The 24,573-nt window shown below is 48.8% G+C and overlaps 1 protein-coding gene across 1 annotated transcript; it reads right to left on the reverse strand.

Annotated features, from left to right (window-relative positions):
- Window positions 1–7,682: 7,682 nt before the first annotated feature.
- Window positions 7,683–23,945, reverse strand: LOC149331492 (uncharacterized). The gene is made up of 3 exons (XM_089555504.1): window positions 23,531–23,945; window positions 8,621–8,880; window positions 7,683–8,164 (listed from the first exon to the last, which is right to left on the reverse strand). The coding sequence occupies exons 1-3, from the start codon at window positions 23,733–23,735 to the stop codon at window positions 7,820–7,822; spliced, it is 810 nt and encodes a 269-aa protein (XP_089411630.1). The 5' UTR covers window positions 23,736–23,945; the 3' UTR covers window positions 7,683–7,819.
- Window positions 23,946–24,573: the final 628 nt, after the last annotated feature.

Consider the following 24,573-nt stretch of genomic DNA (forward strand, 5'->3'; position numbering starts at 1 on the left):
GCTGCTCATGGTTTAAAACAAATCGGATTACGTGGTCATCCGTGGTTTTTCTTTTCTTTTTGTGTTATCCTTGAACCCCGGTGTTCCAATTTTCACTCTTTTATCTTATCTTTATTCGAACTTTAATCCACTTCTAATATTGGAAAACAAATCGGATTACGTGGTCATGATGAGTGCAGCATCTAGGCGAAACCAGAGGAGTGGTGATTGGGGCTTGTTGACAAGACATGATCGTTAACGAAATAGCTCAGAAGCACAAAGAATAAATTAATTGTTTAAAATTAGCGCTCTTTCTTACTGTTTCTTTACTTCCGTGTCTCTGTCTTTACGCTACTTCCTTCATGATCATGACTACGCGAAGCCCGTTTTCCATGTTTGACCGCATCCAACGTATGGTCGTTAGAATCCGCGCTTGCCACACTCGCCGCAACCCTGTTCAGCTATAGTCTGCAACGATATTGAGCTATCGTTGAAATCCGCGTTGCAGACTGGAAACCATCCTGCGAAGTTTTTCCTCACCACTGCCCAGTTGTTCCTATTAAAGTCAATTGCACTCATTTCCTAACGGTCAGAAGGTCATGCCTTGAAATGAAAACATTGAAATTCATCGGTTCAGTATTGAGGAACAATAAATAACAAATAAATTGAGAGCGAAGAAGCAGAAAGAAACTCGCCATATGCTGTGACCCAGCCACTCGGCTGGAATGTGTGTCGGAAAGATTGCTTCTCCTCAGTAGTTGAGTATTAGCGGGAATGTGTGTGTCGGAAAGATTGCTTCTCCTTAATAGCAAGCTTGTACAGGAGAAGCAAGCTTTACAGTACACAATGACGCGAGTTTATTTTTAGCAATCAAACGGCTACTTCTCTCAATTCAGCAGCACCGTGGTTTTCACAAACTAAAGTGAGCCATATCATTGCTTTACCTTATAGCGACTCTTTCGTCGTGCGGGAGTCGATTCTCTCCTCGCATGAAAATGCTCACGACGTTTCTGATATTTGCACAAACCAAGGCTCACTAGCAACCATGTGGCAGTTGTGCTGTTTAATTTGGAGGTGATTTTATGCCGACTGTGCTTTTTAGTTGCTCTCTCGGTAATTAAGACCCAGTCTTCTTTTCTGGTTTCTACGTGTTTCATAGTCACTCGCCAGATGTCGCCACTGTCGTGGCGTGCCTCCTTGGAGAGGTTGTGGCGCGAGCTTCGGTCCATTGCATGGTGCAAGTTCGTAAAAGCTTATTTTCACTGCGTTATCTAACGAGGAAAACACATAAGTACTATACAAACTGTTGCCTGGAGCGAGCTAACCGTCTCCGACCGACTCCGACATAGCATGTGCTTTAGACTAGTATACATGCAAAAAAAAAAAAAATTCAGGGGGCACTTTGGCTGTCTAAAGTGCGTAGAGGCGAAAGCGTTTTCCGCACCACTTTGACTGCTTCAGTGGAACTGGTGGCGTCACATATAATTGAGTACTAATTACAGTGATGGCAAATCACTAATTAATGCTTAATTACTGATTAATGCCTGAATACTAATTAAGTGCTAATTAATGTCGCTTAAGCTCCGCCTTTAGGTGTGGAACGCGACAGAGTGTTGTAGCGCTGGCAGGGAGTCCACCGAACGCCTCCACCTGTTCGGCGCGATGCCTTGCCCTTTGAACGCAACGCTTCTTGAGGAAAGGAAATGGCGCAGAAATTGTGTCATCTCGGGGGACGCCTGAGTAGGAGTAGTAGTAGTAGTAGTAGAAAACTTTTATTGAGATCTTTTAAGAGATTCGCGGATTCGAAGCCTCCGTCGTCTTTCGTGGCGCCGGCGACTTGAGGCTTCTCTTCAGCAAGGTTGGGCCCCTAGTCCAGGGCTCCACTGAGTCGCGCTGCATCAGTAGCGTGCCGCACTAAGGCCCTTTGGGCCGCGAGCTCGCTGCTGGTGAGCCGGCTCTCCCATTGCTCCGCACTTGGTGGAATGCTTTATTTCGTTCGCACTCCCATGTGATGTGGTATAGTGTGGGTGTGTCGCCTGAACAGCACCGTAGAGGAAGGGAGGAAGTGGGAGGGAAAGAAGACAAAGAGCGCCCGTAATGAAGGAAATGAAAATTGTATTTGAGGAAAGAACTGTCTCACATATCTCGGTGGACACCCGTCAAAATTCAAGGGGGCACTTTTTTTTTACCTTAAGTGTGGTCACTGATGTGTGGTTAAGATGTTAAGCTTCGCCTCTAAGAGTGGAACGCGACAGCGTCTTGCAACGCTGCCAGAGAGTCCATAGAACGCCATCTCGCATTCGGTTCTACGCCTCGCTCGTCGGTAAATTGGTTTTTGAGGAAAGGAAATGTATCTCTCTCATATCTCGGTGGACACCTAAACCTCGCCGGAAGGAAGGGAGGAGGATGAGAGTGAGCGAAGACACCGTATTCACTAGACGCGCCTTAGTTCATTCCAAACCATCGAGCTGGCATGGCGGAATGGATAGCATACTCGTCTCGCACGCCGAAGACCGGGGTTCGATTCCCGAGCTCGACCGATTTCCTACTCGTTTTTATTTGTTTATCTGGTCTGACAAGAAAGGTTAATTAGGCTAATTGGTTAAGTAAGCAATTGACTAAGCTCAGTCCCACTTACTTGGAGCATCACTATACGATCCCTTCAATTGGTTGCATGGTTACTAGGCAAAGTACAATTGGCCCCGTTCGAAATTCGTGCACTGTGACGTCACGGCCGTTTCGACCAATTGAAAAGCGTGACATTTTATGTCGACAACTGCTGCTTACAACGATGAGGCATTAAAGGCTTTCGCCTTAATATTGCATGAAAAATGACGTACACGTGACGTGGCACATGAATTCTTGAAAAATAAATGGTTTAATGAAATTAAAATCTATTTCAAGCCACGACAAAGAGCAGTTGATGCTGCTGCTTGACTAAACAGCGTACTTCTCTGACGTCTACGTATCGCAAACACGTGGAAAATCATACTTAATGCACTTAATGCGAGCTACGTCCCGGAACTAATGTTCTCGTTCTTTACTCTTTTTGGTGCATAGAAATCTCGCAGTTTCTTCGGAGAAAGTCACTTGTTAATAATATGCGATTTATGGTAACGAATCTGCTCCGTATATTTATTGGACCGTACGTTTTGCCGATGGAAATCTTGAATACCAGCATCGGTATTGAACCGGACACTAGCCATGTAGGCTATCGGTCCAAATAGTTTGTACAAAGTTTCCTTGTATGAGCAAATAAAGAATCTTTGATTGATTGATTGATTGATTGATTGATTGATTGATTGATTGATTGATTGATTGATTGATTGATCGGTCGAAATCTGTGTCAGGATTGTATTTTTAACGTGACAGCATTCCGTGTCGCAGAAAACTCGGGAGTCGTGGTCGTCAGCGTCATTGGCCGCGAACGAGAAATCTCGATGGAAGCAAATAGTAAAAAATGAGCTTACTTGGGTTCGGGTGGGAAACGAACCCAGAACCTTCGGATCGCGAGACGGGCACACTAACCACAGGCCACGAAAGCTTTTTTCTTTCTTTATTGCATAGGCCACGAGAGCTCGTTGGTTCGAACTGAATAAAGGTGGACTTGGTGAATGCGTTGTGGTCCTTGACTTAGTGAAGTGTCTTAGAGACATGTACTGACGCGTACATGAGTAATTATGATATGCTAATTAGGAATCAGGTAACTGAGTAGGCGATATGCACGGATCCCGATAGCGCTATCTCGTTCTGGTCTTCAAGGCGAAGCTTAAGCGTGCCAAATTTTTTTAGAGACACAATGTCGATCGTTTCACAGCTCATCTTACCTTGGTTCTTAGTAGACTCCGTGTTGACTCTACGCTGTCCCCGCTTATGTATAGACAGTGTTGACTTGTCGTCTGAGTATCCACAATTTTCGACTGAATCTCAGCCATGGCAACAATACCTAGATGTCTAGTTGACATTGACTAGCTATTCTCGGCAAAAGACAAGGCGAGAGAGACCCAGTACAAAAACATCTCTTTTTATTGATTCGTCGCGAATAGCGTTTCTCGCTCTTCCAGCAGATATATCCTACAAAAAGAAACACAAAATGAAGAAAAATACACCACAGCTTCGAAAGCGCGAGGCGAATTTCAGCGGAGATCCAAATAATGCAGCACTGTCTTCCATCAACCCAGGTCGGTCAGCGTATTTACAAATCATGGCCATTACAGCACGTGGAAGGCGTTCGTATTCCGAATTTTGCGTACTGAAGCTTACCGAAAAGCTGAAACGCTCTAAAATGCTTGTGAAATAGCTTAGTGTCAAAATTTTTTCTCCAAAGTTAGAAAAAAGAAATAAACTGATGATACTAAAAACAAAAACAAAACTAGCCGTATAGCATGGTGCCGACAAGTGTAGATGAGCATGATGTCAGCTGCTGCCGCTCACGGCGCAGCAGTAGCGTGTTGCAGTGACCAGGATTTATAAGCAGGCTGACGGCGATATGTACAGCGAATGCGCAGTTAATGCTCAGAATACAGGAGATAAATGAATAATTAATTAGATCCTCGTGAGTTCCGCCCAGCCTATTCCTCTGTATTCCTCGTCTAAGCTTCTGAGCAAAACTTACAAAGACGCAAATATATAAATAAATAAATCAATAATCAAGCAGCTTCACCGCTAGTGACTTTCGAATAAAGCTTTACCCTTCTAAGAGTATCTCACATAGAGAGCATGTGAACTGTCACAGTATCCCGAACAAGACGATCGCGAGTCAGAAGCAGACGATGAAGTAAATTCGCGCGTGTCTGTGTGTAGTTTCAACTCTTTGTACAGGAACGGTTGGGCACCGCTGAATACGCGTCACGTGCAAATGTCTCTGCAGATTCGGCGGTGGCACACGAAGCTTGCGTCACAGAGAAGCAGACCAGCAGGGTGATGTGATACTCGCTCAATAAAAGTAAGTTTGTAATCTCGACGATGTCTTGGCAACTGTAGGAACGTATGTACATGGCCGCACGGACAACGGCTGTCTTGAACGCGGCGCTCTAGATATCGTGTGAATTTGTCGGCCCACTGAGACGCAGCTCCTTGATGTAGTTACAAGCAAATCTCAGTGTGCGGTGATGGTAGAATATAAAAATTAACTATACTGTCAGGTTAAGGAAATATACAGTAGCAAAAGAACAAAAGGTGGAAAAGTAGGCCTAGTGGCTTTGATGTTGCTAGCGCAAAACGCTCCCAAACTGAAGACATCTAACACGGTAGAATTTGATTTTTTTTTTCCTCGCTGTTCACAACTAAGTAATGCAGGTTGTACAGCGTTGCTTTTCTCTGCATGACGGCTAAAAATTCGTTATATAGGGTGGTCTTCATATAGGGTGGTCACTTCCTTGATGCATTTAGTAAGCAGACGATTTTGGCTGTCCGGAGGGCTCTGTACTAGTGAAGCGTCATCGGATCTCAATTACCATGCAGCTAAAATGTAATGATCGCTCGTACTCAGTGACATGAGGACATGGTTCGAGGGAATCCAAAAAAAAGATAGAAAAATTATATTGCACGGACGCGACGCTTTGCACGAAAGTAAACAAACAAATCAACAAACACGAGGTATTTCTTTGAGAAAAGCAAAACCGAGACGAAAGAAGAAAAAAGTCAAGACCGAATTTAATATAAAGAAAATGTTAACAACTATCAATATTTTGCAACAGTTTTGATTTCTTTCTAAAGCGCCTGCGACCTACCTGATTAACATGATCTGTTTTAAGTACTTGGAGTTTTAAGAACACTAGTTGATGATTTCTAAAAAAAAAAAACTGCAAGTTTTCATCTGAAGGCTCCAAGCACAACGAACCTAAATACAATGATGGGCATCGGTTTCACCCGCTACCTCTATGACGTCATCACAATAGCTTTAATTTTCAGTGAAGGCAAAGTTAGCAGAGATGAGAGAGACACTGTGAGGTGGCTTAAGAAACACCGCTAGCTCACCATAGGGACACTATGCGTTGCTCTTGTATCAAGCATAGCCTGTCTCACTTGGAAAAGCCGTCTGCTTTGATGCCATTGTGAATCAGGTTCGTTAAGAATTAAAAGTGTGACTAATTAAACGAGTAAACACAAAAATGAACACAGACAGGCTAAAATCGCAGGCATCCCCAGTGTCCAAGTGCCTACGGAACACTTATTTGACACGGACCAGATGAGGGCGAGACCAGTCGTAGAAGCATTCACGGCGTTTCGATCGCGCTGAAATACGCGATATGAGATTGACGACGAGTGCCAGCTGCTTCAATGGCACGACGTGGAGGTGCGGTCTGAAGCTACCCGAAGGCGAAGCGCGGTTGTGTGGTTATGTCTGTTATCACGACGTCGCAAGAAAGTCACCAGGACTGAGTGGTTAGAGCTCATGGGGTTGTTAGGTGGACCGTAGACTATTCGTGGTGCACTCTCGCGCGCAGTCTCGCGAATTCATGTTTACCAACCTGATTCATGAGCATAACGCGTCGGTGTCGCGGGGCTCTCACTTACTTAATATATCCCCCTTCTTGCCTTAAGTAAGCAGTACTCAACTGGTTGCGGTTACAGTTAGCCACATTGCGCTGAATTATTCTTATCAATCGTCTCGCTCATTTCCTCTCAGATCGCTCTCTATACTACAGGCATACCTACAGAAGCAGATCGAGTTGATTCGCTAGCTGGATCCTACCTGTTGGGTGCGTTTATCTGCCAGCGGATCGGATAGAGCTGGTGTCGTGTCGGGTTCAGTCAAGGCACCCTTCTGTCCGACCCACACAAAGCCACAAAGAGCCAGAAGGATTCACAGGTGTGGTGGCTCACTTGACCCGGTCTGAACGCGCCCAAACCAAAGCCAAAACTAACCTTCGTATCACTGGACCCACTCTCGTCGGTTTCGCGTATTCAACAAGACAAGCCAGCCTGTTCGGGCCCTCGCGCGCGATCGCCTTCGAATGGACCCCAGACTGCACGCAGTGAAACAAAGTCGCGGTTGTGGCGAGCGGTATGTCGGCAGCTGCAGGTGACCGCGGCAGGTGTGGGTGTAGTACACTGTAGTGTGTGCGCAGCAGCGGCAACAGCGGCAGCGGCTTGGCGGCGGTGTCCCTCTCCTAGGGCGCAGCCTTGTCACTTCCTCGGCGATGCGGGCGTCGCCCGCCTTGCGTCGCGTCCTCCTCTTCCCTCGGACGGTGGCGCTCGTGTGAGTGCTTGCGTGTGACGTCGTCCACCAGAGAACGGCGGCGGCTCTGCGCTTGCGCTGGCGACCCGGTGGAAATACGTGTGTGCTGGCTCGTACGGCTTTGGCCCAGGGATATATACGGCGGTATGGCAAAGTTCCGTCAGCTCCTCAAGTGCAGACGGAGCTGGCTCGAGGGAACGGGCAACGGCACAGCCGCAGGAGCACGCTTTTGGTACCACTGTGTGCGATTAACTTTAATCTTAATGTCACCAGACGACAGAGCACATCAAATAAGCGTGAGCTAGATACACCCCTCCACCCTCCTAGTTTTCCGCGCCATTCACTTAGCGCTGTCGTTTGTGAGAATTGATATCTGTCCTTATTTTAAGAGAATGAAATGGAGTTGAATGAGAACTGTACAGCCTCACAGAGAGGAATGAGCCCGCATCTGTTAGCCTTGACAATTTGCTCCTGTGGCCAATGTTGAAACCCTCGACGTTACGAACACGCTCGAAATACGACGGGCGTGTGTGTATGGTCCCTGAGCCAAGCCGTGCGGCGTCCCTGCCTGCGCACTCAGTGGGCGCGGCCGTTGTGCGAGGGATGCCAGCACAGGGCGGCGTCGGCAGCGCAAGCGCGGGGCGGCGCCGGCGGTGCCTAGCTGTGGTAGACGGGGTGCTGGGTGGCGGCGGCGGCGGGCGGCGTCCTGAGGGCCGAGAAGCCGCGCTGGTACCAGTCTTCCTCGGGCGACGTGGCGGCCGCGGCTCCGGCCTGGTGTCCGAAGGGCTGGGCCGCGGCGCCGTACGCCGGGTACCGTGCCGCCGGGTGCGGGTGCGCTGCTGCGGCGGCGTAGGCCGCGTACGAGCTCGTGCGAGGTGGGCCGTACACGCCGCGCATCATGCCGTTGCAGGCCGCGGGCGGCAGCGCCGCCGGCGCGGCCAGGGCCTTCTGCAGCTGCTTCTCCTGCTTGCGGTACTTGGCGCGCCGGTTCTGGAACCACACCTGCGAAGGAGGGAAAACACACAAGGCGTTCACACTTGCGGCAAAAACTGCCGCATGCGGTCGCGGCATGTGCAATGCTTTCCGAGACCGCAGTGAGTGATACCCGCGTAGGTAAGTGAGGACGGGACAGACCAGCTGCATTAACACTTGCGGCACAAATGCCATATGTGTTCATGGCAAGTGACTCGCATGATGCGCAGTGAACGCAGTGAGAAGAAATATGACCCCCGCAGAATGAAGCGGAAGAGCAAAATGGCCACGCCGTATACAGAGTTATGTCTGACTTTGCTGCTATAGCGTTGAAGAGCGACTTTGGAAGCATTTTTTTGCTGTGACAACATTGAAGAGCAGCTTTAGTACTTCGGCAGTGCCATAGAAATTGTTCTCGCCCATATAGATGTCATGTGACTTGGTGACGAATTTTCGAGCAAAGAGGATGCGGTCCTGATGCCCAACCTGTATGCGCGCTTCGTTGAGCTTGGTGATGCGTGCCAGCTCCTCGCGGCAGTAGATGTCCGGGTAGTGGCTCTTGGCGAACGCCGCCTCGAGCTCCTGCAGCTGCTCCTGGGTGAAGGTGGTCCGGTGGCGCCGCCTCGCGGGCGTCGTGGGACTGCACGCGGTGGTGGCCAGCACGCCGCCGCCGCCGCCGCACGACGACAGGCCCAGATCGGACACGCCGGGCTCCAGCTTGAGCTTCTTGAACGCACCGCCGTCGCCTGCGGGACAGAAGCAGTTAATGCCATGGCTTACATCCCGCCAGGCGGCGCTGGAGAAAGAGGGGGCTATCGAAGTTTTTTTTTATTACCAATTACAAAACTCTTATGAAAACCGTCTTGCGGCCCTATCTTGCAGACGAACATGTCACCGTTGAGTTTTAGCGTCAGGAAGATGTAATGTCCTGTCCTCTTTGAAAGTATCAAGAACTTTCTCTGTCACAGGCGTAGCCGCTAACCCACAGTGGGCATTATGTGCTGTAGGTGTATGTCACCGCGAAATGCCACCGAAGATAACGAAAAGAAAAATAGATTGTTCATACGTACAGTCGCGTGCAAAAAATATTAGCACAGATCACTGGCGATTAGAATTCGTATATCTCACCACGCGGCGCTGCGGTACGCAGACCTGCCTAACGGGCCGTTTCCATGTTTGCAGCCTAGGGGGGGGGGGGGGGGGGAGAGGGGGGGGAGGGGGGGGCAGGATGTAAGCTTTATCAAGCGTGCACCGCCCGAGCGTAGAAGTGCCGACCCTACGTGACTGCTTGCAGCATTTATTTTGGCTCGGTTATCATGAGCAAAGATGGTTTCTTTTTATTACTGTTTTTTATGTCCGTGATGGTTTGTCAAAAGGAACTCACGGGAACAATAGATGATAGCGCTGCTTTTAGCGAGTAATTTTGCTGTCCGTGGCAGTCCGCTGAACCCCCCTAATACTGTAGAATGGGAACGGCCCAGCACTCTCGTTATCAGCCTCTTCGCCACCCGCAGCGCCACGCGTTGTCATTCCGGCGCTCTGGTGTTCCGTCATGTGTGCTAATCTTTTTTACCCGCGACTGTACAAATGGGTAATCGTGCACATCAGGCCACTTGCGTAATCCAGCGTGACGCGGGCACATTAGAAACCTCCTTACAGTATACTTATTGGGACTCTTTTGCTAGTTATGCGCTCGTGCTTTCTATTTTAATAAAACCACACCTCGTGCTTCCTATTCTAATAAAAATTATGTGCAAAAGGCTTCTTGCGAGAAGGACAAAGGTTACCATTTTTCAGGCTTTGCGAATGAACAAAAAGCAAGATAACTGAAGATTATACCCAAATCCGGCCATTATCCGGGCAAAATCATTTCTAGATGAAAATGCAGGGCGCGTGAAGTTGAAAGACGCCGAGAATAAACGTAATAAATTTTGCACACAGGTTACGGCCTCCAGGGACGTTCAGGAGACATGTACGCGTGCAGCAAAGAGGTTCGTTAAGTGAGTGACCAAAATAAAAAATAAAAATACCCTTCCCGCACGCGTAGTAAGCAACCTATTAGAAAAGGGCTTACATAGCGAGTAACATCGATCCGACTGAAGCTATTTTTGCGGTGATTCCGCTATTCGGCTCCGTTCAGAACCGTTCCAAATACAAGCGGAAACGGTCCCCGCCTATTGGCACGCGCCACCAGTTAAAAGGCACGTCAGTGTACACGTGCCACTTGTCGAGACACAAAGAGCAGGCACGTGATAGAGAGATAAGCGGCGGCTATCGCGGTGCCCGAAAAAAAGTGGCAACGCTGTGTCAACACTTCGCCCCTCGTAGAGCACTCGGCAGCGGCTTGCAAAGTTTGCGCACGGGGCGCCTGTGCTCGACACCTCGTCGCCGACCGACGCGTGGCGCAGTCGACAGGATCGCACAAAGCTCGCCGCATCGGATGACGCAAGGACTGACTGACAGCGCTCCCTGGCGGGGCAGCACGCGCCGAACGGGAGTGAGCCATCATTGAAGAGCTCCGCTGTGGCCCGCGCTGCTCTCAGCAGGGGGCGCAGTGGGCGAGGTGGAGAGGGGCGCGGGTCCCTTTAGCGATGTCACCCCTCTTTATGGAGAGAGCAGTGTCACGCCTCCTTCTCCGACTCATTTCCACAACCACCGTTCCTCTAATAGAGGCACGCTACTCGCCCTCACCGGGAGCTATTCTCCAGCACCCCCCCCCCCCCCCCCCCTCACTTGTCCCTACCTCAACTATATAGTTACTAACCAGCGTCGCCTCGTCTCCTCCATCTACTCCCCAACGCCGCTGGCGTTCATCGTGTTTCACCGGCGGTGCAAATGTGACACATGCGCATCCCGCGGCTCGGCACAATGGAGAACAATGCGCGAGGCTTGCGCGCGCGCGTCGAATGAATTCGAGGCGTCATGCGGCGCGATTTGTGCGAACCAGCTATAATGCAGCGGGCGTGTGCGCCTCGTCTTTCTCTTCCTCTCTCTCTTTCTCTCACTTCGGGGTTGCATTGAAAGCGAGTATGCGGAAACGCCGCAGGGGCGAGAAGGAAGGAACAGATGCACCTTGCGAGTACTAGTGTCTATATGTGCGCGATTTTGCAGTTTATAGTTTTGTTTACTTTGTGAAAAGCCAGCAGAGTTTGGAAAAGTAGTCAAAGCTTTACGAAGTTAACTCTCGGCTAGGCCTGGCACAGGAATATAGCGTTAGAAACAGGAGTTTTCTTTTCTTAAGACTCTTGTACATTAACTTTCGGTACGTTGCATCATGCGTGGCAGTAGTAGCATAGGCTGAGGAGTTGATGACGGAGGCTAGCACTAAATATGCAATCTTTTTATGCTTAGGTTGCACTTGTCCCCGTTCGTACAGCATTGATCACCTCCATATACAGAGCTAACACTGTTTCCAATTCGAGTTGTTTTATAGCCGCTCTGGTTAGCTCTGCCGGTGGAGCGACTGCCCAGGATAGAAGGTGGTTGTGGGCTCGAGCCCCTTACTACAGGGAGTTTTACTTATTGTGGCGATTCTGAAAAAAGCTGTGCAGTTTTCTTTGCAGCCATATGGCTGCGTTCAAGAGGATGATCGTGGGTAGTTACCCTCGTAATTAATCTCTGCTCTCCCTCGGGAAATGGGCCTATAAGCATGGAACTAGTACAGTAGAGTGCATATTACAAAACGGAGGTATGCAGTCTACCAGAAAAAGATGTACAGCCAACATTTTGTTCACTTACCCCGCATTAACAGACTCCACCGGCGTTAGATATCACTACTGTGCGTTTTTTTGGGAGCAGAATTTCGAATGCCACTTACAAAAAAACCGTTACTAGTGGAACTTCATATATATATATATATATATATATATATATATATATATACATTTACCGTAATATACACATAATAATATACATATACACATTTACCGTAATACTTATCGATTTTGTTTACCTCAATACTTGTGTATCCATAATCGCACTCTAAACACGAAAGGAGTAAACGGGGAGTAAGCTCTCTAGTGCATTCCCTTTCAGGGCCTGGGTATTCTGCTCAAGCTTCAGAGTAGATTTCCGTCACAAAAATGCGGAATATTTCGCTTGTAGATGGAAACAAATTCCATCTTCAATACATGCGATGTTCTAGCACTTACGACGATTTTAAGCGTGGTTTCAACCTCTGCTATTGGCTGACATCAGAACCCCCAGTGCCGCCTTTAAAAGCCTCCTCCACCTCCTATTGTTAACTGTATCAAGTTGCTATGCCTTGCATTGGGCACATACATCCGTTCCCACCAGAAAGCATTCCGTATGATATTTAGTGATCTAAATATTCTCCGGAACTTGGGCAGCATACCTCACCCTTGAAAGGGAGTGCGCTGGAGGAGAGCTTGCTCTCTTTTCAGTCTCATATATGCGTATTCGTGATTACAGTGCATCGCCGTTGTTGTCATCACGATCATCATCATCAGTATTATTATCGCTCTCCGAATACTTCAACACCACCTCCGTCTAGGTGGCTTTGATTGCGTCCACTGCAGGAGAAATGCGTCTCCTAATTCTGCCCAATTTGTTCCCTTCCAGCACTGGAGTTGAGTGCGTGAGGTACGGTGATTTGTTTCCACAACCTTGAGGATGACAATGCACCCGGTTTTACACATCACGTATCCTCTTTTTGCTCCTACGAAAAAAAAAAACTAAATGATTTGTTTATGGTTTATGGGGTTTAATGTCCCAAAGCGACTCCGGCTATGAGAGACGCCGTAGTGAAGGGCTCCGGAAGTTTCGACCACCTGGGGTTCTTTAACGTGCACTGACATCGCACAGTACACGGGCCTCTAGAATTTCTCCTCCAAAGAAAAAAAACTAAATGAAACTCGATGTTCTTAGTAGCTCGTACAAACAACTGAGTAGTCTAAACTACACGTGCTGAAGGCTGCATATGTCCACCAAGAACGGGCGTTGCATTTGAAGCATTCAAAGCTGTCATCTTGACTAGCTTTTTCATTGATTCGGTACATTTTATTCGTATAAACCTTAGCCGTATAAACCGGTAGCCGTATGGCTGCGCTTGGGTGGATGCCAGTGAGTAATTACTCCCTTATTTACAAGTTTTTAATCGCTGAAATTTGCAAGCCAGAGAAAATAAACATACACGTGAAGAAGTATTTAGCAGACAAGAGAACGGAAATGGGTTTGGGTTTATGGGGGGCAAGCATGTGGTAAAAAAAAAGTAAAATACGTAGCTTGACGACTTGTGAGTGGTCCATCGTTGGAACACTTAACGTGTCCCATGGGGCTCATGCCTCTTCATTCCAGCATGCTATCATTTCCCGTCGTTCTGGGAAGGTAGCCGTAATAGAGAGACAACTACGGCGGAAAGAAATTCGGAAAATCTTTGATGGTAACGAATCAGATTAACACCAAGTGATCACAGTAATGGTCACAGGCATTTAACGGGTTAAAAGCGGAGGCCGGTTGTCGTGGTTAGGTGAATAATTAAAACATAAATTTTTACTGGTCGATAGGCAACAGTGCTGACTGACGCGCATTGTATCGGAGGGCTTCGGGATTTAGTTTGGGCCACAAGAGGAATAATTGCCGTGTATCGAAATTAAGCCTCCATCGAAGTTTCGCCTACGCCGAAGTATCACCTACGCCGAAGTTTTGCCTACGCCGAAGTTTTGCCTACGCCGAAGTTTTTGCCTGCGCCGAAGTTTTGCCTCCATCGAAGTTTTGCCTACGCCGAAGTTTTGCCTACGGCGAAGTTTCGCCTGCGCCGAAGTTTCGCCTGCGTCGAAGTTTTGCCTCCGCTGAATTTTCGCTTAAACCGAAGTTTCGTTTCCAATGAAATTCGGCCGAGATTGAATCCGCGAACTTAATTTCAGCAGCCCAGTACCACATGTCGCCACCAAAACACACACAGCGGATCTACTGTGACGGTTCATGTCGCGACCAGACAGAGGGATCTCTCGGAACCGGACTTCCACCAGGACAACGCGACGCGATGACGGTGTACACTGCGCCAAGAGACCTCTATAGTCGCAGCACTGTGCAGTGGTATAGGCCTCAAGGCACCACCAGACGGCTGCCGCAGTCGCGTGACGCCCAGTCCCGCCCCGACAGAAGGTGCTCCCCTCTTCGTCTCAGCGGGGACACTGGACTCCCCGCTGACACGCCCGCCGAAGTGCGGCTCTTCCTCGGTGCGCAGTAGGCGGGGTCTGAGTAGCTCAAAATAGGAGGGTAAAAAGAGGGGGGGGGGGGGGGGGGGGGGTATGCCCAGAACTGCATTCGACTCGAGTCGCGCTGAACTGGCCGCCACATCGGAACAGCCTCGCTTCACGGCACGGTGCGCATTCACGGCTATGTGATGTACGTGCACGCTTGCGTACGCTGCTCCATGGGCCGTACTTAATCGCACTCCGCTCGGAACAAGCTCGCCATGCATCCTCGTTGGCATTCTGAACGATAAATTCATGCCGCTGGGAGCTGCCACCTGCGGAGCGAAGTAACGCGCTTCTTGGAGCGTGAGCGATGAGCCTTTGATTAGGTTGCGCGGCGTCTAGAAACGGTGGTCGCTTTAGACGAAAAACAAAAAACAAAAACAAAAACATGGACATCGTTCGCGCACATCTGAGCCGACAATTCGATTGAATTAGCGTTCCCGTTTATTTTTATTTTTTAAGGAGGCGTTGTCAGAAAGAATGGGAGGGGAATTTAAAGCGAACGAGATGCATCTGGTGTGGACGAACTGATGTACACCACGTAAGGTCAGACCTGCTAAAAGAGACACTGAAGTGAGTTTCAATTATTCATGTAGGCTGCAGAGTAAGCTTCAAGTGTCACTATTCAATATGTCATCCACGCTACAGAGCCTTTCATCATCATCAGTATGACTACGTCCTATGCAGGACAAATACCTCTCCCATGTCTCTCCAATTAATCCTGTCCTTTCCTAGCAGCGGTCACTGTGTCCCCTCAAACTTCTTAATGTCATCCGCCCACCTAACTTTCTGCCGCCCCCTGCTACGCTTGCCTTCTCTTGGAATCCACTCCGTTACCCTTAGGGACCAGCGGTTATCTTGCCTTCGCATTACATGCCTTGCGCGAGCTCATTTGTTCATCTTTCAGGTCCTCTCAGGCCCCCTATTAATCAATAAAACCTAGAAGGGACGGACTACCGTCTTCGTCTTTTTTGGCGCTCGTAGACCATGAAATATTTAAAAACATACTGAATTCCTGCCTCCTGATGACGGCAGCATGCCATGTCGCGCTCTACTTATTCGCGAGCGTGTTGTTCGCTCATGCTTAGCACAACACCAATATTCGGGCTATTAGGGTGAGGTTGAGGGTGTATTACTGCGTGCGTCACAGACGGTCACGGATCCGTGCGCTCGTAATGACGCACGTCGGCCCAGAGAAAGGAGGGGAAAACGCGGACTACACCGCCGCCGACAACAACACGATTTCGCCGAACGTGCATATACAGCTCCCGCTGTAAAACAAAAAAAAAAGGACGAAAGCAACTCCGCAACACAATGTTAACATCTTGTTGTGGTCGCTGGAGGAGCATGAGGGGAAGCATCTTCTTTTTATTTTTCTTTTGCTCTAAACCTTCACGATTTAATCTCAGCTCTTGCTCGCGTTAAACCATACTGTAAGAGATCAATAAGCCTACACTGATCTGAGTAAGACGTTTGCGTCGATTACTGGCATCCATCGCAGTAATTACCTAAAAGCCAGCAAGTCCGGCAGGGATAAGCACACGTGTGTGTGGCAAGAAAGCTAGCGCGTACTTACCCGTCGAAACTTCCACGTGAAGCTACTGACTTCCAATGACACCTTGCGGGGATGGAGGTTTCCTTGTTTTGTCAGAAAAGACGCGGGAACACATAACACCTAAGTCAGGCCCCACTGACGAGTGGTAATGACTTCCTGCTTGAGGCAGGAGGAAAACGCAATGGACGACGGGATAGGTCAGGGAGCACATTACAACGGAGATCAGTGGATCTATAGAAAGGAGTCTACGCGAGGTCCTGGTCATCACGACAATTCGACAAAACATGCGATATTAAGAAGCGTCGGGTGCGAGAGATCCAAGGCCCCTTACAGAAAGGAGCTGTGATCTCGAGAATCGGGGTTTCCGTGTTTTGAATGGGACGAGGAAATAAAGAACCTCCTTGAGGTAGCTAATGCACGACGGGTTTAGGTCGGCGCACCTGCGTCAGCATCGCGAGGATAATGCGTGACCAGACGGGCTGGCGGAAAAGCAAACATGACGGGTGCGGACCACGTTGTTGATGACTAATCGGCGTGCAGTGCACTTGGGAACAGTTAGGCTGTCGCCAGTCCTAAATGATCTACACTTGTCGCAGTGGTTAGGTGGCACAGAGAAACCCGCAGTAGAACAGCGGGTTCCAGGTCTCTTGGTTTTCATTTTATTTCGCTATGTGAGGTGAGAATTTAGCGCGAAATTTTAGTCAGATTAATTTTGTCGGAATTTGGACCTGGCCCTGATGCTTTAAAAACTGAGCCCGAAGCCTGGTCGGTTTTTTTCTGGTCTAAGGTTAGGTGTGAAGGCAAGACAATCGCTGGCCATTAAGGGTAACGGAGTGTATTCCAAGAGAAGGCAAGCGTAGCAGGGTGAGGCAGAAAGTTAGGTGGGCGGATGAGATTAAGAAATTTGCGGGGATACGGTGGCCGCAGCTGGCGAAGGACAGGGTTAATTGGAGTGACGCGGGAGAGTTCTTTGCCCTGTAGTGGACATACTCAGGCTGCTGCTGATGATGAGGATGATGATGATTAGGTGCCCTACACCTTCGGATCTGCCGGTAGGGGAGGTGCTCCCATGTTAGACAGTCGCAAGGTTTTGTTTCTCTTTTTTATGTTGCTATGTTTACCCCCTAAACAAGTGTACTTAAACTTTCCTATTTTATTTACTGAAAGAACATTCGTCTCCAAGATCACCTCTGTGCCTCTGGCAAAGTAGCGCGTCAAACGGGTGCACATCGGCTACAAGGTCTCTGCTACAACTTGGGAGAAGAACCACCAAGATATCACTCATACTGAGCTTGAAAAATTTCCATGAAGGCAATCGCCTTTTGCGGAGGTTTCGTGACCTATGCGTAAGAAATACCGCTCTGCTCATGGAATCTTTAATGGAATTCCGATACAGCCGTCGTCACTATGAGCAACGCTACGCGCATGCGCGTAGAAGAAATGCATAATCATCATCATCATCAGCAGCAGCAGCTTGATTACGCCCACTGCAGGGCAAAGGCCCCTCCCATATCTCTTCAATTAACACTGTTCTATGCCAGCTGCGGAATAGATGCATTCAGGATTAGACGCTTATATTAGCTGGAGCGATATTTGCGTCATATTACGACCTGCTCTTGTGCTCAAATATACTGAACGAGCACCGAACACTATTTCGTGGTTTGGACGACAGCGATGAAAAATTGTGGATGCAGTCGGGAGTTACTTTTCTTAGTTTTGCCCATATTGCAAGAGTTCCTTTCCGAGAAGCACACAAATCCCTTTCCACTGCAATAAACTACATTTGATTTCGAGATTCCGTATTATTCACATGTAGGAATTGAGCCAACTATGCAATTTCAATCTCTAAGCGGGTGTATCTCGCTAACAACAGTCCGGAAATCACGGTATAGTGTGTAGACTAAAACTGCCACAGACGTTTGACAGCTTTTCTTTCAACACTGGAAGGAGGCACCCATTGTGCCGCAAATGTAAGCTGAAACATAAAAATAAGAAAAAGATCGCAATCACCAACCGGCAATGGCCGCCCAAAATTTTCAGCACTTTTTTGTAGTTTCACAAGGCTGTCGTCTTGACAGTGCTAGTTATATTGCGACTATATGTGACTGCGCAATCGTACAAAAAGCGTTGTAGTTACAATTAGAATTTCTGTCGTTATGCCTGCAAGGATGCATTTCTAACTCCGCTTATCGAAAGAACTTCTCGAAGCAACGACCATGTTTAGCGCAGCATTGCGCAGCCAACCGCCGTCACGAATAACCGGCAGCCAGCACAACTGCAGTGACCTTCAAATTTTCTTTTTCGTGTTCTGAGCAGTCGTCTACAGTTTCTTCAGAGAGTGGCCTGACAGTCAGCAAACCTCTAAGGTGTGGATACATGGACGCCATGGGGAGTTTCGTGACTGATGCGTATAACCAAAGAGCTGTGCCCAAGACGACAATGTGCGGGTGCAGGTGAGAATGCCATTGTGAACACGCGAGAGGCGAAAATGAAACACGCGACCTCCTACGCCGCGATATTCATTGGAAGAACTAATATTCGAGATCAATTAGATAATTGTACAGATTGGCAGCTTTGGAATGCAACACATAGCAATGTAGCGAGACGATACGAATGAAATTTGAAGTTGAAATCAATTGGCCTGCTTGATTAAAAGTTACGTGCCATGGTTTAACTTGATTTCAAGATAATGGTATGTCATCTCACATGCATTCCAGCAGGAAGTGTAAGTGTCAGCCACTTTAAGCGTTACAGTTACTTTGGTTGGTCTCATGCGCAAAGTCCGGGGCTATTCACAAATAGGATGAACGCCTGGAACTGCGTTGCGCAAAAATTAATTATATTACCTCATTATAGTTGTTTTCGCACTAGAAAAGAGGTGTGCTCTTGCATAATCAAGGAAAAAAGTCTCTATAATGCACGAGTGGAAACCGAAGATTATAGCTATGTTATTAGCGAGTCACGAGCTCTTATGTGTGGGAGTGAATCAAGGCGGCCTTAGAGAGACACCGTATGAGTAAGTCCAGGAACCACATTTCGTAACGTTTCAATGCATTTTTCATTCCATTTGGTTCTTGAGGCCACCGCGATGGCTGAGTGGTTAAGGTGCTCGGCTGCTGACCCGAAAGACGCGGGTCCGATCCCGGCCGTGGCGGCCCGCCACTGGCGGTCGCATTTCGATGGAGGCGAAATTCTAGAGGCTCGTATACTGTGTGGTTTAAACTGCACGTTAAAAAATTCCATGTGGTCTAAATTATCCGAAGCCCTCCCCTACGGCACCCCTCATAGCAGGAGTCACTTTGGGGCGTTAAACCCCATAAACCAAACCATTTGGTTCTTGACGTCATTCACGATGAAAGAAAAAGTAAGGGATGAGGGGGGACAAAACGACTAATCGCAGCCAAGTCTAATCTGGCCACGGCGCCGCATACAGACCGGCCGGGTCACCGTGGCAATGCTTCGTTGCACAGCAATCGCACACCTTCTTTACCGAGACGGAATAAGCGGCGATTGAGGTCATCAGTCGTGTCAAATCTGTCGTGTTCCTTCATTCGTTGGCGTTGGCTCGGGTCCACTAATGCGGCTTGAACGTGGTGCAAGGTTATGGAATGAAATGACATCATGGATGTGCATTGTGGCAGCCAACCAAAAAGACGGTACAACTTTCAAACCTTCTTACATTCCCCTTTGATTTATACTCACCCTTACCCAGTGAGCGGATTTTTTTTCCTCTTTTAACTCTCTTCTGCACCCTTCTTACCGGCTTTCTCTATCGAAAGCTCTCCTCGACGCTTTTAACATGACAGCTAAAATCTCCGTTCTTCATTAAGAACCCCCCCGCCTCTCTCTCTCTCTCTCTCTCTCTCTGTTATGCAGTTTTGGATGATTGGCTTCCACCGTGCGGACGTACCGACTCGCACAGTATGCAGTGTTATAATGGCCATGTTTATACCATGACCATCGTGACGCCATTCTCCAAAGACCTACGGCACCGGGAGCAGTGACCAATGGAAGAAGACCAAACTCGGTGAAAACGAAATGAAACGTTGCAAAATACGACCCCAGACCGCTTATCGCGAGTCCTGGAGTGTCGTACTGTAAATGTGGCTTCGCTGCAGACAAAGCTATTATGAGGCAAAGCCACCTTTGCGCCATGCGTAGATACCGAGAGTTTGTGCGTACGTCTCTAAAGAAAGCTCGCATGAGTACTGAAAATGCACTGGCGTGGTGTGCATGATCACGTGCTCTATGTTATATTGTCGCGAAGCTTTGTAGTGTTCGTTTGTTTATGTCCAAAGCCACCGACACGCGGACTGATCACTTTGCGAAGCAAGACGCGACCAGATTGGTCTCGAATGATCGCACCATGCGCAACTGCTCTTGCGTCGTTAGAGATTGTTGCGGTTGCTGTTCGCGCCTTTTCGCTTTTTCCCGGAAGTTATTTGCCAGCTTTAAAATGAGCGCGGCCAAGAGCGGTGGTGATCCTTTTCTTCGACGACCATCGAGCACGTTTGTCGCTATCGGCGCGGCCGAGTTGTTCGATTCTGTAGGCGCGGAAGTCAGCCCAAGATGCAGTTCGTTTCACTGTCACGTCACACCGCTCGCCATCTTTTCACGACGTTGTCCCCATCACTCGACAACGTGCTTTTCGCTTGCTCGTTAGGATTGTTGCAAATGAATACCAGGAGTGCGAGGAGTCCACCGACGGTGAGTTGCGGTCCCAGAATTTTCTTCAGCAGAGAGGTACCAGCACGTTATAGTGTTGACACATTAAATCACAAATATTATTTCCGCAAGCGCTATTTTGTTTGGTTTTGTTTCTTTCGCATCTTCTTTTTTTTTTTTACAGAATCATGTCGCTGTTCAGTTAACGGATTGTGTATTGGTGCAATAATTGGCGAAACACGCCACTATGTTTGAGGCGCTTCCTCCTATATCATGGCGATACACACCTACAAAACTAAATCGGGCCATTGCGTAGTACATTCCTGCTGTAAGCCGCGAGCGTTGGAGACAGCGATGGTGCGCAGCACTTAGAAGTCTGTCCTTCGGCGCCAGAATTTCTTGTCAACCAAAAAAAAAAAACAACTTTTCCTGTTTTGAAGTCTGGCTTCCGCTGACTGCAGGGACACCACTATCTGCTCGTCGTTTTTCTGAATGCATACCGTGAACACATGAAAGTACTATCGCGAATTCGTAAACTAGATACCTGAGCGAAAGTTCCCAACGTGGAGCGTTTGTTCGCATAGTACACAAAATATGCCTCTTTTCAGCCTTCGTGGCTAAAACGTTGAGGCATGACAAACCTACCTTGGAAGGAGAAAATACTTTGTGCGTTGAGTTGAGCGTGAGGAACGACGGGAACGACCGGTCTGCATGTTTTTATTTCTATTTGCTTTCTGGAGACTTGCTGCGTTAGCTCGGCGGTTATGGCATTCGCAAGTACGGCACGATTTGCCGGTGGATCTGGCGTTCGTGGGTTCAATTATGGTACACTTGGGTGCCATAGCTGATTCTATGCGCGTTAAGGTTTCCCATATGTCGGTCAGAATCATAATGTTACCCTACGCAATAGCGCGAGTCATAGCCTGAGAGCAATTCTTGAGCGAGAAAGTTATTTTTTTTTTATTTCCACCTAGTAGCCTAGCGCTGTATGTACGAAATACGCCACAAGAAAGGCAATTTCAATTAGGCTTAGGGTTTTTGTTTTATGAAGGCATTACCCATCCGCTCCGCTTGAATACGGCCTTATGAATCTGGTATTCGCGGTCGTAACTTTTAGTTCAGTGGTGGAATGCATAAGTTCCAGGACCACCATGGAGCTAGAAGGTTTAAATAGCGATGTTCGAACAACTTTTCGTGTGAGCGAAGTTTTGATTCGCAGTGGCTCTGAAGGAGGGCAGTAATTTGAATAAAAGAAAAAAAACCCACGAAACGCCAAAAACATATGATGCTGTATCATTTGTTCTTGCCCCCTACAAGGAGGCGAAAAAAAGGGGGCAACGCGGAGTTAACACGAGTGGATTAAAGCAATGATGCAAGTAATCCGACTACTTTAACTAACTGCTAGCGAATGTTTACATCTGAATAATCCGCACCATTTGTTACATGCCATCACGTTTCTTAAAACATACGCAAATCACTAGATGGATAAGGCTGGTCGAAATCTCTCCACTGAAAACTTGTGTGCCAAGGAATCCTGCCGAACGCATGCCGGACGCCTTGTTCTGTGTTACTCTAGTTGAAGATGATTGCGCAGTAGTTAACGGTATCACGTTTAATCGTGGCGCATGCGGAAATCGATGACACTGACGTGCAAACCTTGTTTCCAAACTTTTAAATAATTATATACACGTATGACCAGCTTCGAAATTTCTCGCTTACGGTTCGTGCTTGTACAGTTACAGAAACGAAACAAATCGCGCACCCTTCAAGTGCGCAGTAATCCTACCGTCAAGCCACGGCATATGTGAAGGACACGTGTTGCTACCAACTGATCGCATGCTTGACTTCTCGACTTTGCTTACGTACCGAAAGCTAGCGACTTGTATTTACACGATTATTGTGAACTGCGGCGCTACGATACTTTCCATGTATCGATACTTTAATGTCGACAGGGACAGGCTACAACCGCAGGCAAGTCAGGCGTGGAAAGTCGATCGCGCTCCTCGATTGCTTTGCTTCCCGGAATTATACTTGTCCTTAAATCCCTACTAGTGATCTGCCGGAATTGATGTTCCTTTTTATCGGCAGACAAGCAACCGTCACCCGTCTACCTTCTTATCTTTGGTGCCTTTAATTAATATAATGAAACGTCAAGGAATCCGGCTGATGGCTGTGCGCGAAAGGGGATATCGGGCGGGTGACTTGATCATCGCGATCTTTTCACAGAAGCTTCTTGGCTTGTTCATCTCCATTGGAGCTTGATAGAGTGAACACGCTAACCAAGCTTTTGTTTGCCGGTTAGCAGTCCTGCCTATGCTTCACTGCCGCGAAGATCCATCCACACGTCCCCTCCACGAGTTCAAGTTCGACCACGGTACATTTATAGATGCGTCTCCCTCTACTTGTGAACTCAACGCGTTTGGCAGCTTTCAACTAACCCGCAGCCTATCTTTGAACACGAAGACAATTCAAGCGGCGAATTAACCTGTTGGAAAGCTTGGACCTCTCTTTTATGGCTGGCTGATGAGGAGCTTCAGGCCACAGGAGCGCTCGCTACCTCGTAGAATCATGAATGTTCACGCGAAGCTTCGTTTCATCCTGCTGCAAAGCCGGTCGTCGAGAAGTGGCTACGAGATTCGGTTCGAGCCCCGACCCGAGCTTTTTGTCCAGCGATCGGCGACCTCGCTCGGGCGAAGCGGCGATCGCATCTCTTCCCCGTAAGTGCCGCACTGTTTTCACCGTTCTTTCTTTTTTTGAACCGACATTTTTTTCTCCGCCTGTTTCATTTCTCGCCGTCGGTGTCCGAAGGCGGCGCGCGCGGGGAACCCCGCCTCCGGGCGAGCTCGTTAAGGCATTGATGGGGGGGCCCTAATGACATTAGGCCTCTACGGCCATCGATCGCCGCCACGGCGCGGCGTCGCGTTCGGCAGCAGAAGCAGCACAAGAACAACTCACCCTGTCCTTGGAGCTGTCCATCGCGGTGTCTCGGCTCCTGGAGCGCGTACAGGGGCGACGTCAGGTCGGTCTTGCGCTTGTCGCCGCAGTCGGGCTGGCCGCCGTGCGACGAAGGCACGACGCCGAGCCGCTCATCGCCGGCGACCGAGACCGGCGCCTGGAGCCGCGGGTCTTCGGCGGCCACGGCGGCGGCAGCCGCCGCCATGGCGCTGCTCCACAGCTGGAACCGGCCGTCCAGCGCTGCGGCAGCCTTGGGGCCTGACTAACGAGCAATGACTAACGAAGTTATCGCGCCCAATGCGCCCGGCCGGAGTCTTATAAAAGCGCGCCCGGCGACGGCTGCCAGGGGGACACGCCCACGCAGCCCCGCGGCGCTCCCATTGGCCGTTGCCATGGAGACCGCATCCGCAGAGCCTCCTCCTCCCTCATCCCCGACCGGAGGAGCCGCTCCGGCGCCGATCGAACCCTGCTCCGGCTGGGGGAGGAGTCCCGACGGGAAGCTGCGGCGACGGCGGCGGCAATGATGGCGGCCACACTGCAACGCAGCATATGCACGCGCGAAGGTCTGTGCTCGGTTCTGAAGAAAGGTGTCTTTCGTGGAGCAAAGGCTTCGTTTCTAAGGCTTAAAGTGTACAGTCTTTGTCAAAAATTTAGAGCCCAGGGGGTTCACATCCAAGCTTTATATTAGGACTCCAGGAGCATTCATGGAAGTCCTACCTATTGCAGGAGGCAGTACCAGAAATCTTCTCATGTCCAGGAAATTTGGAGCGCTAGAAATCCCTTAAGAACGGCACAGTGTGGCTCAAAAGAAACCCCCTGAGCTCCAAACTTTTGACAAAGGCTGTACATCGATACCAGAGCATGATGCCGTAGCTAAAATGTTATGCCGGGCTGGGTTCCAGTAGAGATAGTGTTCCTCCCTAGATCGCATGCTTCCTTCTTAGATTTTAAGGAGTACATGAATATAACAGCATGATGCCGTGTATAAAATGTAGTGGCTGGATTCCATTAAGTGTAACAAAGTGAGACTTGATCAAAATTGC

Source organism: Amblyomma mixtum, chromosome 8 (assembly GCF_055824585.1).
Source record: "Amblyomma mixtum isolate Tamu chromosome 8, ASM5582458v1, whole genome shotgun sequence".
Classification (NCBI taxonomy): domain Eukaryota; kingdom Metazoa; phylum Arthropoda; class Arachnida; order Ixodida; family Ixodidae; genus Amblyomma; species Amblyomma mixtum.

Excerpts from the sequence above, each read along its gene's own strand:
- LOC149331492 (XM_089555504.1), bottom strand. The coding sequence starts at position 23,735 with ATGGCGGCGGCTGCCGCCGCCGTGGCCGCCGAAGACCCGCGGCTCCAG. Across the intron at positions 8,881-23,530 it reads TGGACAGCTCCAAGGACAGG|GCGACGGCGGTGCGTTCAAG; the intron begins GTGAGTTGTTCT and ends TCTGTCCCGCAG. Across the intron at positions 8,165-8,620 it reads TCAACGAAGCGCGCATACAG|GTGTGGTTCCAGAACCGGCG; the intron begins GTTGGGCATCAG and ends CCTCCTTCGCAG.